At 37.6% G+C, this 14645-nt stretch overlaps 1 protein-coding gene across 1 annotated transcript in view; it reads left to right on the top strand.

The window, feature by feature from the left end:
* The first annotated feature begins 319 nt into the window (after positions 1–319).
* LOC125225542 (integrator complex subunit 6) overlaps positions 320–14645 on the top strand; it is a 29684-nt gene continuing 15358 nt past the window's right edge. Inside the window, 4 exon segments of the mRNA XM_048129302.1 lie at positions 320–580; positions 674–751; positions 1387–1626; positions 4519–4699. Of these exon segments, the coding sequence (XP_047985259.1) occupies positions 464–580; positions 674–751; positions 1387–1626; positions 4519–4699 (616 nt within the window). The 5' untranslated portion in view covers positions 320–463.

The following is a 14645-nucleotide window of genomic DNA, read 5'->3' as shown; positions in this document are numbered from 1 at the left end:
ATAACAAATTAAACAAGGTTATATGTATGTCTAAGGCCGATAGTCCACTATCATATGTTTATCAACGAAATTCTTCTTTTATTATTTTTATATCAGCAATGGTTAAAATATTCGTTAAAAAAAATTACTATGACTCATAATAAATGTATAATGAGAACCGAATGTGGTAACTAAACAGGGAAAATTTGATACTTATTATGGCAACATTACAGCTAAGCTGCCGAGTTTCCGAGTAAACCCGAACGTTTTTCTATTGGAAGCCGAAAATAACCGAACGTATGATTAGGTCACGTGGTACTTTTGGAGTCTTCGTGGCGTAGCTTGTTCAGCTGCTCGTCGAAGCGGCTGTCGGACGGTCGCCTGTCAACGAGTCTGCGTACGATGTAGCGGCCATTTTTGTTCTTAGTTCATTACAGTGCGCATATTTTAATGTATTTAGAGGAATATTTAGGCAATATTCACGATGACTATAATAGTTTTTCTAATAGATACATCAGCCTCTATGAACCAAAGAGCTTATTTGGGCGGACGCCCAACATTGCTCGATGTAGCCAAGGGCGCTGTGGAAACGTTCGTAAAGGTACGTGCAGTGTCATCGACTCGTCAACCGCCTCGTTTTGTGATTTATTTGTTTATCGCGTGATTGCTAAAAATGCATAATTTTACTTCATAGGTACGTCAACGTTCCCCTGAAAGCAGAGGTGACAGGTATATGCTTCTAACTTTCGAAGAGCCACCCGCGAACATCAAGGTTAGTATTATCGAAGTAAACACGTTTTCAAATTATTTTCTTTATCATGTGCATAAAGGGGCATAGTGACGCCGGTTTTGTAGCATCCTTAGTAGAACCACAATGATCTGCAGTCCAGTCCATGTCCATACTTTGAAGGTGCGAATTTTACTGAAATAGACAGAACGACGTAAACAGGACAAGCCGCTGCCGCCACCGTTGCTGCCTCCGCGATAGCGTTCGCGACTGCGCTCTCGTCGCACAATCCTATTGGCCAATCCTGTACTCGACGAAAATGGCGATAAGAGAGGGAAATATGAATTTATACTACCACGGTGTACTTCACTTAACAGTGAATTGAATTATTCATTACTCGTGGAATAGAGTAATCGTGATTAGTATTTCTTTTAAATGTCAGAAAATCATCATGTTGGATTTTAATAGAGCTTGTTCATATTATCAAATGAATTTTAGTTCTTATATATTTTATATGATCAATTGATCAGGCATGACTAGATGGTAAATTATATGATTTAAAAAGTCAAGTTAATATATATTTCATATTATGTAATGCTATTATATTTCTTTTAACATGTAATACTGCTCTAAGTATCTTTCTAGTAAAATGTATTTAACTATTTTTTCTGCTTTTCCAGGCTGGATGGAAGGAAAATTTAGCAACATTTATAAATGAGCTGAAAAACTTGCAATGCCTCGGATTGACAACAATGGGTGCAGCATTAAAACATGCATTTGATGTTTTGAACATAAACCGCATGCAGACAGGCATAGACACATATGGCCAGGGCAGGTGCCCCTTCTATTTGGAGCCTTCCGTCATTGTTGTTATTACTGATGGAGGGAAACTATCAAGTAATGCTGGCATTCAAGAAGAAGTTAGTATTCATGCAACATTTTTTTATAGTTTGTTTATACCATACAGAGTGAAATAACAAGACATTTTTAAATTACATAGGTATAAACAAATCGTCACATCACTTAAGCTAGTTATGTATATGATAATTAGGTGCAATGTATAATGTTTTATTACACACATAGATAATTAATACTTTAATATTAACCAAAGATTCTAAACAAATGCTTAGGCATTAGGCATGGTGCCTCAGTCTTACCTTAGTCTATCACCACAAAGCGAAGTCATGCAAACCTTTTTCTTGAAGAAATGGCAGATTTTATATTGTATTAAGTTAGGCCAATCTTTAAGTCACATGAGCCAATTAGTAGTAGTTATTTCTCCTCTTAAATGTGTTTCAAGTCTTGTGTTCTGTTAATAACATCTTGTTATTGAAATTAAACTGATTTATGGCTTCCATAATCAAATTAAATTTACAAAGTTACCTAAACCAATAGACAATTTATTAAGTGGCCAATTACAGACAAATGGCCCCGCACCCATGTTGCTGATGAATTGATAACATTTTATTACTTATAGTTAGTATATTAAAGGGAGGCCCTTCAATAACATAGTATATTTTACAATTATGAATACAGGGCAACATAAAAATTATCAGTAACATCTAAAAGTTCAAATTTGCAAACAAAAAAAAAAAATTTTTTTTTACTAGTTCATGGTGAGTCATGGTGACTATTAACTTGTCATAATAATTAATATTTAGTGAGTTTTAGAGGTGTCACTTTATGACATGCAACCAAGTAATTTCAAACATTTAGTAAGTCATTCTCCAACAAATAATAATTTGATTCTAGATGCCTTAATTGATTTGACCTAGATCTCTTGTGATTTAAAATACCTCATTTTCCTACTTCATTAAAAAAAAAAAGTTTAGAATAGTACTTTGTTTAAGATCAAATTGGCCAAATATACAGGTATATATGTACAACACAAATTAGATGATAAATGGCAACGGCATGCCGAGTTGCTGATTTCAGTAGGTTTACTTCGCAACACAAACCTGTGGTTATAGTTATAGTAATAGCTCTCTTATCAGAAGTTTGTTTTATGAAGGTTCAACCACAGTGTAATATCTTCTGTGCTTATGAAATAAAATTTCGTAGTGTATGTGATGTAATATGCATAAACCACTTTATTCACTTAGCTGAGTAGTGAGTACTTTGTTTTGAAGCTGTATGAACTATAGACAATACTTTATTTAATGACAATGGTCTGGTAGTGACCCTGCCTGCTAAGCCAATGGTCCAGAATTTGAATCCCGGGTAGTACATTTTCCAATAACATAACATTATTGTGTATATGTAGAGATTTTTACTCAAAATCAGTTTTAGGTAGCAGAGTCATTTCTGGTGATAAGGGAGGGATTGGAGGGATTGTTATAAACTTTAAAACATTTATTTGTGTGATGTTATACCACAGAACACCCCACTAGAAGCCAAATGCAAGCGATATTGTTCGAGACGCAAATCACCAATCCTTGCGGGGTGAGGCGGGCGCGCACGGTGCTGCCATTGGTCGTTTCAAATAATGGCGCGCCTTTATGATTAGCAGTAGGGATGGGAATGGGACATGTCTATTATAGACAATGGTACCGGTACCAGTACTGTGGTGAATTTGTTTTGCAACAAATTATAATATTATAATTAAATTATAATAAGGTCTAGTTACCCTTCGGGTTGGAAGGTCAGATGGCAGTCGCTTTCATAAAACTAGTGCCTACGCCAAATCTTGGTAGTAGTTTCCAAAGCGGACCCCAGGCTCCCATGAGCCGTGGCGAATGCCGATGCCGGGATAACGCAAGGAGGATGATAATTGTGATAGCATCTCAATAAAAATCATTCTAGTAACTAATAACTAAACTGTGCATTTTTACTTACGTTTACTAAGTTAAATAACCAACTAAATATTCTAAACTAATCAATGAACTAAATACCACTACAGACTCTACAGATTCTAGATAATTATTCACTATTACAAATCTGCTTTCTTTTATATTTCATAAAATGGTAGCACATGGTACGAACGGCAGTACGAAGTTCCCGCAACAGACATAAACTAACATGGCCCCATGCCTAGTCGTTTACGTGAAAGGGATAGCATATCACATTGTTAACTCGGTAAAGAGGGATGGACGCGCCTCGGCGCCGCTCAGCACAACCATATTGACCAGTATAAATGAACTCCGCGGACAATAAACAATATTCAACAAAATAATTAATTTGACTTAACTGTGGAATGTTGTTCCATCTTTTTTACATGTAGAAGTGTTAGAAGACTTGCCACACCACTTTATGCTGTAAGAGACCATTGTTTGCAACCAAAATTGATTATTTAAGATTTTTTCCCGAGCGGACACGGACACTGTTAGCGGGTCGTATACTTGGGCGCTACTGATCGGTGTCGCACGCGTTCAAACTTTTATAAACCTGATTTGTCGTATGCTTGGTGACCGCGAGTCGCCCTGTAAGGGCCATCTTGTTGTATTGATCTGTGTGTTATACCTATGTGTATTTGTACCGAAATCCGGTCTGTTTTATATATAGAAATATATTATAAATAAGGGCTGAATTTATTTTTTTTGAAAATCGAACGAATCAAAACAAAAGCAACTCAATTCTATTTAACATAGAGTCAAATTTCATCATAGGTATTTTGTCCTAGTATTAGGACATTGAACCCCAGGAGGTTAATCTAAACATTTACCTATCATTGTCTGTGTACTCGCAAGTCCCGAAGAACAAGCCTTCTTGAGCTTATCATGAAGCTTAGTCTGTGCAAGAATGTTCCATAATAAGGACTGCCAAATTCTGGTGTTGATGAGTTTTTAATAATAACAAATTATCTTTTTTTACAGTTCAATCTACCAATGAACTGCCCGATACCTGGGTCGGAGTTGACCCGGGAGCCATTCCGTTGGGACCAGCGACTGTTTTCATTGGTGCTCCGATTGGCCGGTACCCCCGCAGTTGAAAGGGACTCGGGCCTGGTGCCGTCAGATACGTCGCCTATAGATGCCATGTGTGAAGTTACTGGTGGTAAGTGTTTACGTTTAACCTATAAAAACAACCATAAGACTAGTTTAAAGCTGACTCTGCAGTTATTCCGTTGGGACCAACGATTGTTTTCATTGGTTGCTCCCATTCGCCGGTACCCCCGCTTACCGTGACCGTTGACCGCTCAAGAGTTCCGAGAACTCCGGGGGCCCGTTTCTCGAAAGGTACAAGCCTTGTATTACAAGTGCGCGAACTGTCAAATCGTATGGGTTGTCATGGAAACACACTTGTAATACAAGGCTTGTACCTTTCGAGAAATGGGCCACCGATCGCTCTGTGTCTGCGAGGGCTCTAAGTCTGTAAAAAACACCATATCATTGGTTAAGAGCTGACACGGGAGCTGTTCTGTTGGAACCAGCTATTGTTTTCAATGACGCTTCGAATGGCAAGCATTCCCGCAGTCGAGAGGGACATAGGATGTCAGAAGAAGAAGAAGGGTCTGACCGGCGTTGGATTCGTGTCCCCACTGTCCCCTGACTCATATCCTATTGGATTCCATTTGAGCAGTTACCAGTGGTGTAATCATGTCTTAACGAGTCTTGCCGCCTAATAACCGGATGCCTAAAACCCACACACGTGACCACCTATACCAACTGAGTGGAATTGCACCGTCGGATATACGCAGAGCCGTGGTTGTGGCGATAGAACGCGATAAGCAATTGCGCGACCCACGCCACCCCCTACACCACCACGAGCCAATAAAAGCAAGGCTAAAGTCCCGGAAAAGTTTCGTCACAAACTCAGCTCTCCAGCACCAAACTCCCCGGGAAGCTCGTCTTAATGCATGGAACTCCAAACTCAACGATGCATCGCTACATATAGCACCAGCGGAACACCTGCCTCCCGGCGGAAAGGAAAAGTGGGCAGTCTGGAAAGCTCTCAACAGACTCAGGACGGGAGTGGGTCGATCAAAGGATAATCTCCAGAAATGGGGGATTGGGCGACATGGGGACATACTCTGCGATTGTGGCGTCCCCCAAACAACAACACATATGCGACAGTGCCCCCGGTGCTCAACAACGTGTACTGAAGAAGATCTCTTAAGGGCTACCCCTCGAGGGCTTGAAGTGGCTAAGCATTGGCAAACCAAAATTTAGTTTTACTTGATCCCTTTACACAAAGAAGAAGAAGAAGTGGTGTAATTTTGAGGTAGGAATCTCCCCGTTTCGGGTGAACTGGACTCGCGCGCGTTCGTCTCTTATTGCTACGTAACATTGATAGTGTGTCATATTCTTCAGCGGAATAAAACTTGTAACAAATTCAATGAGATGTAACCGTAAAATCTTTAAAGCCCCATCACGTGGCTCTTGGGGTACGGCGCGGGACCAGAATTGTATTCCAAGCATTTTCCTCTATACCGTTTAATACACATTTTTTTGGCCTAATAAACATCAGTAAGGTCAATACGGGTAAGTGTAGCGACGGGGTAAGTGTAACTAACCTTCCTGGTACGTTACCGTCGTTACCTAATTGATAATTCAATTCTGATATGATCTGCAGTCGTGGTTTGTGGTAGACTGTGCTGGACACCGCCGTCTAGACTATCGACTTCAGTATTCAGTTCCTTCATCTGTTTGGAATCCATGATTGATGTCACTATCATGCCAGAAATTGGATGGAATGGAGCCTATCAAGATGTAACTACAGAATTTTTTTTCGTTGTTTTGTTCTAAGCTCATATTTAACCCAGATAACCATAAATGTAATTCTTACCCCCGGATTTTTCGGGATATTTTGGTATATTGTCACTTACCCATTAGAAAAAGCCAAAAAAAGAATCTGTGTTATAACACCTGTAGGCCTAGCACATGATGGCCGCGGGAGTATGTCGCCGCGAGATAGACTACCCGTCCTTATGTCATTAATACAGTTAGAAGAAGACGTGGCATCTATCTCGCGGCGACATACTCCCGCGGCCATCATGTGCTAGGCCTACTGGTAGGGTTAAATGGGATAATGTATTTTCTTAAAAATGCATTTTAAATAAAAAAGGTTTTCGACCCCAGCTACGAAGACATATGCCACAGTTCCTGTGATTTTATATTATCAATATTATCATAAATGATCATAACTAGCTAGATCATATCAATACATCTTATAGACTCAAAATATTGAATTATCCTCGTTTAGTAATTTTACTTAGTATCGAGGTTATTACACGTTAAAATTAAAAAAATCTGCCTAGCGTTACTAACAGTGCAGTTACACTTACCTCAGTTTATCGGAGAAGTGTGACTGGCGCTATTTTCATTTAAAACATTAAATACCATCTCTTAATCATCAAATAACATAAAATAGATGGTTTCTAGCTAAAGTTAAATATTACTGTATGGTACTTTAGGTAAGACACGTTTCGAAATACAGCTTTATGATCTATATGTTGCAAGTTAACTTTTATAAAAGTATGACTCACTTACCCATATTGACGTTATTTTAAACGTGAAACTCAAAATATCTATTTGGTTATGATGAATTAGTGAGATGTTTAAAAATATGACAATGAGCACAGAAATATATTTGAAGCCAGGATAAAGTACCCATTAGTGGAAAATCTATTGCTGCATCGCCAAGCTACTTCGCTATAATTGCTTAAACTTACTTATTATCTTATACGAGGGTCATGCCAAAAGAAATTAGATACTCAAGATTTACATACTTTATTCTTTATTACAGCTATCTATTTTTTCGAAGTATTCACCGTGAACACGTATACACTTTTCCATCCGTCTAAACCACTTAGAAAATACCGATGACCACTCTTCTTTAGACACCTCAGAAATTTCGTAATTATACGCAGCCAGGGCATCTTCTTTGTTCTCAAATCGCTTTCCTTTTAATTTTTCTTTAATTTTAGGAAAAAGGTAAAAATCACAGGGGGCTAGGTCAGAGGAATATGGGGGTGGGGCAGAATAGTCACGATTTTTGAGCTGAAATAGTCAAGTGTTCTAGCGGAAGTGTGCGGGGTAGCGTTGTCGTGGTGCCAGAGCAGGTGCCGGGTTCCTGACTTCGGCCGCTTGTCACACCAAGCTGACAGTACTCTTGGGGCACAAACTGTCACATACCATTCTGAATTAACTGTCTTTTGATCTTCTAGCACTATTTTAGCAATATGTCCCGTCTTGCAGAAAAATGAGGCAACCATTTGTTTTTGTGTGCTTCGGGTTCGGCGACATTTTGTTGGCGTCGGCTCATCTTCAAACACAGATCAATACAACAAGATGGCCCTTACAGGGCGACTCGCGGTCACCAAGCATACGACAAATCAGGTTTATAAAAGTTTGAACGCGTGCGACACCGATCAGTAGCGCCCAAGTATACGACCCGCTAACAGTGTCCGTGTCCGCTCGGGAAAAAATCTTAAATAATCAATTTTGGTTGCAAACAATGGTCTCTTACAGCATAAAGTGGTGTGGCAAGTCTTCTAACACTTCTACATGTAAAAAAGATGGAACAACATTCCACAGTTAAGTCAAATTAATTATTTTGTTGAATATTGTTTATTGTCCGCGGAGTTCATTTATACTGGTCAATATGGTTGTGCTGAGCGGCGCCGAGGCGCGTCCATCCCTCTTTACCGAGTTAACAATGTGATATGCTATCCCTTTCACGTAAACGACTAGGCATGGGGCCATGTTAGTTTATGTCTGTTGCGGGAACTTCGTACTGCCGTTCGTACCATGTGCTACCATTTTATGAAATATAAAAGAAAGCAGATTTGTAATAGTGAATAATTATCTAGAATCTGTAGAGTCTGTAGTAGTATTTAGTTCATTGATTAGTTTAGAATATTTAGTTGGTTATTTAACTTAGTAAACGTAAGTAAAAATGCACAGTTTAGTTATTAGTTACTAGAATGATTTTTATTGAGATGCTATCACAATTATCATCCTCCTTGCGTTATCCCGGCATCGGCATTCGCCACGGCTCATGGGAGCCTGGGGTCCGCTTTGGAAACTACTACCAAGATTTGGCGTAGGCACTAGTTTTATGAAAGCGACTGCCATCTGACCTTCCAACCCGAAGGGTAACTAGGCCTTATTATAATTCAATTATAATATTATAATTTGTTGCAAAACAAATTCACCACAGTACTGGTACCGGTACCATTGTCTATAATAGACATGTCCCATTCCCATCCCTACTGCTAATCATAAAGGCGCGCCATTATTTGAAACGACCAATGGCAGCACCGTGCGCGCCCGCCTCACCCCGCAAGGATTGGTGATTTGTGTCTCGAACAATATCGCTTGCATTTGGCTTCTAGTGGGGTGTTCTGTGTCTTCAAAACACCATACTGTGGACTGTCGCTTTGTTTCGGGATCGTAGTTATATAGCCATGTTTCGTCACCTGTAAGTATATCATATACGTTTTTTTTCTCGCCTGCGTGGAATTTATCTATCATAAATTTGCACCAATCCACGCGACGGCCTTTCTGTAAATCGGTGAGCTTGTGCGGCACCCATCTTGAACAACGCTTATGAAGAGACAGATTACTATGAATTATAGTTTGCAATGCTGCTGATCCAATGCCCAGTTCACGCTCGAGCTCTACATATGTAATTCGTCGGTTCGCACGAATATTTTTTTCCACAGCCTGTACATTTTCTTCAGTGACTGCGGTTGGCGGCCATCTGGTCTACGCCTCATCTTCAAAGCTCTCCCATCCTCTTTTAAATTTAGAAAACCAATTAAAAACAGTTGCACGTGAACACGCAAACTCCAAAAGTCGAAACTAAAAGTTCAAAACACTCATGAGGTTTTAAACCTTTTTTAAAGTCATAATATATCATAACACGAAAATCACGTCGAGTAAGCTCCATTGTTGCAGAAAATTCCCGCCAAAATTATTTAGAAAAAAAATAATTAAAAAAAGAATCCTAAGAATTTCCAAGTGTTTCATTTTTAAATTTATAAGCAAAAAACCTACCTTTAAAATGGTGTATAACTGGCCAATATCGATCAAATGACCATGGAGTATCTAACTTCTTTTGGCATGACCCTCGTACTTAATAGCTTCTGATCGTAATTTTAATATCATAATAAATGATTAAATTAAAACTAATGCAATAAGTATATTCAATAAAATTGTATATATTTTTTACAAATTTTATTTAAGAAATCGGGTAATATATCTTATTGATTACATGTGAGACATAGGAAAATTCTAAACACTCGAGTTATGGGTATTAACCGGATTTTTTTGTCATATGTTCACTCAGCAAAGTGGATTACTAGGCCAAGGATTTTCCTCAAAATATCAATAAACTGGGAACATTAATAAAAAATATAATATTCTAATGATCATCCATGTGCGGGCCCTAAGTGCATATTTAATTACTACACATACAAGCTACTGAAATTAGTAATATATGCTGTAATTGATATCTCTTGTATTTCAATAGCTTCCGATCATAATAAAGTGTGGACACGAAAAAATCTGGTCGGACATGGAATGGTAAATCTTTTAATCAAATGGGAATTTTCAAGCAGCACTTTTTTCAAATAATTTATGGATATCAAACAACATATTAAACATAGAAACATAAATACTATAACTATAGGCGACCTACGAATTTTAGCAGTGGTATCATTATTTTTGTGAACAGTGGCTTCTGGCTGTCTTTACAAAGTTTTCCTGTTAAAAATAAGTCTAATTTTTAATTAAATAATCAAAATTTATACGTTATTACATGTTCATTTCACAATGGTAAACATTTTTCTAATTGTAATCTGATTGAAATAGTTATGAGGTTTTTTAACTTTGGTGAATTCAACGTTTTCACAAAAAAGCTCTCCCATAGAAAATCTCCCTTTCAGTGCTTGGAGTAGAAAGTCTTCCTGACTTCCAAAGGTCGAATTGGGGTTCAGGAAGTTTTCTTTTTGGAAAAATACATTTTAACGTGTGTAAAACAGCTTGTAAAAATATAACTCCAGTTGTGTAATTGGGATAGGAAGCGAGTGAAGATTGTCAAAAAACGCTGTTCAAGAAATAAAATGTATGATGGAATATATTTGGCGAAATCTCACACATTCTCATGCATTATAATGAGTAGGTTTTATTTAAATATAGTTTTATACATATAGATTATTAAAAATGGAAAATTGGTTTAAAATGTGCACTCGAGATAAAAAAAATACTATTTCATGTCCGACCAGATTTTTTCGTGACCACACTTTAATAAGATTCATAAGTTCATAACAAATTATTACTTACATTGATATCAATACATAAACTAGGTACATTATTCAAATTGATCTGTGGTTACTGATTAAATGTAAAAATCGCATTTCATTCGCCCGTGGGTTCCGTACTATATGATATGTATCAATGTCATACATTTTTTATACTGCTAGAATATTCACTAGACATTATTGGTAAGAGTATAATAATTCTATTCACGAACCGACAGTTAATTCAGTCTATGTATTTTATATTTTTGGAAGCATTAAAATGAAAAAAAAAATGCTACCACTTTTTTTCTAATCTATAATCTATGAAAAACCAAAAAGTTTAATTTAGAATTTATCAAAAACCTACATATACATCACTACATCACTACATAGTATAAAACAAAGTCGCTTTCTCTGTCCCTATGTCCCTATGTATGCTTAAATCTTTAAAACTACGCAACGGATTTTGATGCGGTTTTTTTTAGTAGATAGATTGATTCTAGAGGAAGGTTTACATGTAGGTATAGTACCCGTGCGAAGCCGGGGCGGGTCGCTAGTGTATAATATACCAAGTAGCTTCTATTAAATGCGCCTAACGACGCGTCGAATTTAGCGAAAAAAAAACCTCGGTTTATACTAATGTGGTCCATTGGAACTGAACCCTAAAGGAAGAGCCTTTAAGCATGATTCACACGTCAATTATTTAAAACAAATGCGCTCCGTGCGAAAAAGGGGATAGTGAGAGCCCTACGCTAAACCTGTCCAACTAGTTTTTGTGGCTGTATGTGTATACGGTTCACTAAGTGTCAAGGTGATCTCTGTCACATAAACATCTATGAAATTGTAATTCCTTTTTTACGCATTTTATTATGATTCATCCACTTTGGAGACACTTAACTTGGGAGACAATGTTAATGTGCGTAGTTGAAAATAAAATGTTATAATACCTACTTGTGAATGTTTGCTTGCCGTTTCTCTTCAGGCAAAACGTTTTAAAATCAAGAAGTAACTCGGTTCATAACTTGTTAATGTCTATGGTTTACCCATTGTTTCATACCAATGTTTCAACATTGTACCAGTTTAAAATAAATCTTCACATTACAAAGAAAATTGTCAAATTGTGTCGCCTTTTTACAATATACTGTATATATTTTTAATTCCTGCACATTTTGAAGAGAGTTCTCTGTACAGCTCTCTATGATTATCATGAACACTATTTTAACCGTAGAGCTGTAGTCAGACTTGTTAACTTGTGCTAGTTTCACTACATAAAAGTAAACGCTATGTATGGTATGGTGAAATAGTTGTCTGTCTGCGTCTGCGACTTAATGCCTTAGTTTTCTTTTATACATATTGAGACCCCCATAATAGGACATCAAATTCGTGCGATTTTAAGTAAAATATTAAAACAGTCGTGATACGTGGTCTGAAGTTCATGACTAGTTTTTTTGCTATTCTGTTGGCTAACCCAATACAGCGTGTGTATTCCATACGGGCGAATATTTGTCATGTCAAGTTAATATGGACGGCGTACATTGCTGCTTGGTCAGATTTAAAAAAATAGTTACTCTTAATTAATAACACTTTTTAATAAAATGATTATCCTATATGATTCGTATGATTAGATACTATAACTGGATACATTATTCGCCCGTATGGAATCCACACGCTGTATAAACATGAACAAAAAACGGCAAGATCAATGACGTCATATGTCTATAAAAACAATTACTATGGGAGTATGTCATCACTTATACGCAGCCTCATTATATGGTCATGCTTGAATAAATAAACACATTTTTGACCTATATCTATATGTAATACAAATAAGTTAAAAAAGAAAACCCCTTAGGAATCAGGAGTGATCAAGTCGGCGTGGAATTCAATTATGTTTATTGTTATAAATGGGTTATAAATTGTGTCAACAACTGACCCGACCTCTACCGGTTTTATAACCGGTATTAGTTATATTTTTAACAACGTTATATGTTGTGTTTGGCATTTTCTTTGAACCCACGTGGGTGTCACATGCGCAATTGTGCACTGTCAGAATTTAAAGGTTTATATCTTTTATAAGAACTTCCTGCGCTGTGTATTTGACTTCTTATTAGTAGGTACAGTCAACCAATTGGAACATTTGGAACCCTAGGCCACTGTAGAACTATGTCATACTGACGTTATAAATCAGATTGTAACAAATCCTTGTTATTTTGACATGGTTGTAGAGTGGCCTAGGGTTCCAATTGGTTGACTGTACCTAATAATTATGTTTTATGTCACGCTTGGTGCATCGGGAAGGGGAAAAACGCTTCCTTCTTTTCGTCTAGTATTCGGGGTGTTATAAGTTTGTCGTGTCTGTCTGTTTGTCTTTGTGTGTCTGTCTGTGGCATCTTAGCTCCCAAACGAATGGACCGATTTAGATTTAGTTTTTTTTGTTTGAAAGCTGAATTAGTCTGGCTACGAACAGTTCGTAGCCATGTTTGATGGAAAACGGTCAAATATGTCGGTTTTTATTTTCAAAATTAAATTTTTCTTCCGTTCAAGTGACGTTGCGCTTTCCAGTTCATTAAATATAAAATAATAATAATAAAGAAGCCTCTTACTTCTAGTAAGACAGTAAAATATTACAGAAATTAGAAAATATATACCTTAACTATTATAGATACGAGGGTCATGCCAAAAGAAATTAGATACTCAAAATTTACATACTTTATTTTTTATTACAGCTATCTATTTTTTCGAAGTATTCACCGTGAACACGTATACACGTTTTCATCCGTCTAAACCACTTAGAAAATACCGATGACCACTCTTCTTTAGACACCTCAGAAATTTCGTAATTATACGCAGCCAACGCATCTTCTTTGTTCTCAAATCGCCTTCCTTTTAATTTTTCTTTAATTTTAAGAAAAAGATAAAAATCACAGGGGGCTAGGTCAGGGGAATATGGGGGGTGGGGCAGAATAGTCACGTTTTTTGAGCTGAAATAGTCAAGTGTTCTAGCGGAAGTGTGCGGGGCAGCGTTGTCGTGGTGCCAGAGCAGGTGCCGGGTTCCTGACTTCGGCCGCTTGTCACACCAAGCTGACAGTACTCTTGGGGCACAAACTGTCACATACCATTCTGAATTAACTGTCTTTTGATCTTCTAGCACTATTGTAGCAATATGTCCCGTCTTGCAGAAAAATGAGGCAACCATTTGTTTTTGTGTGCTTCGGGTTCGGCGACATTTTGTTGGCGTCGGCTCATCTTCAAAACACCATACTGTGGAATGTCGCTTTGTTTCGGGATCGTAGTTATATAGCCATGTTTCGTCACCTGTAAGTATATCATATACGTTTTTGTTCTCGCCTGCGTCGAATTTATCTATCATAAATTTGCACCAATCCACGCGACGGTCTTTCTGTAAATCGGTGAGCTTGTGCGGCACCCATCTTGAACAACGCTTATGAAGAGACAGTTTACTATGAATTATAGTTTGCAATGCTGCTGATCCAATGCCCAGTTCACGCTCGAGCTCTACATATGTAATTCGTCGGTTCGCACGAATATTATTTTCCACAGTCTTTACATTTTCTTCAGTGACTGCGGTTGGCGGCCGTCCGGTCTTCGCCTCATCTTCAAAGCTCTCCCGTCCTCTTTTAAATTCAGCAAACCAATTGAAAACAGTTGCACGTGAACACGCAGACTCTCCAAAAGTTGAGACTAAAAGTTCAAAACACTCTTGAGGTGTTAAACCTTTTTTAAAGTCATAATATA

Source organism: Leguminivora glycinivorella, chromosome 4 (assembly GCF_023078275.1).
Source record: "Leguminivora glycinivorella isolate SPB_JAAS2020 chromosome 4, LegGlyc_1.1, whole genome shotgun sequence".
Classification (NCBI taxonomy): Eukaryota; Metazoa; Arthropoda; class Insecta; order Lepidoptera; family Tortricidae; genus Leguminivora; species Leguminivora glycinivorella.
This window is presented reverse-complemented; position numbering and strand designations above follow the sequence as displayed.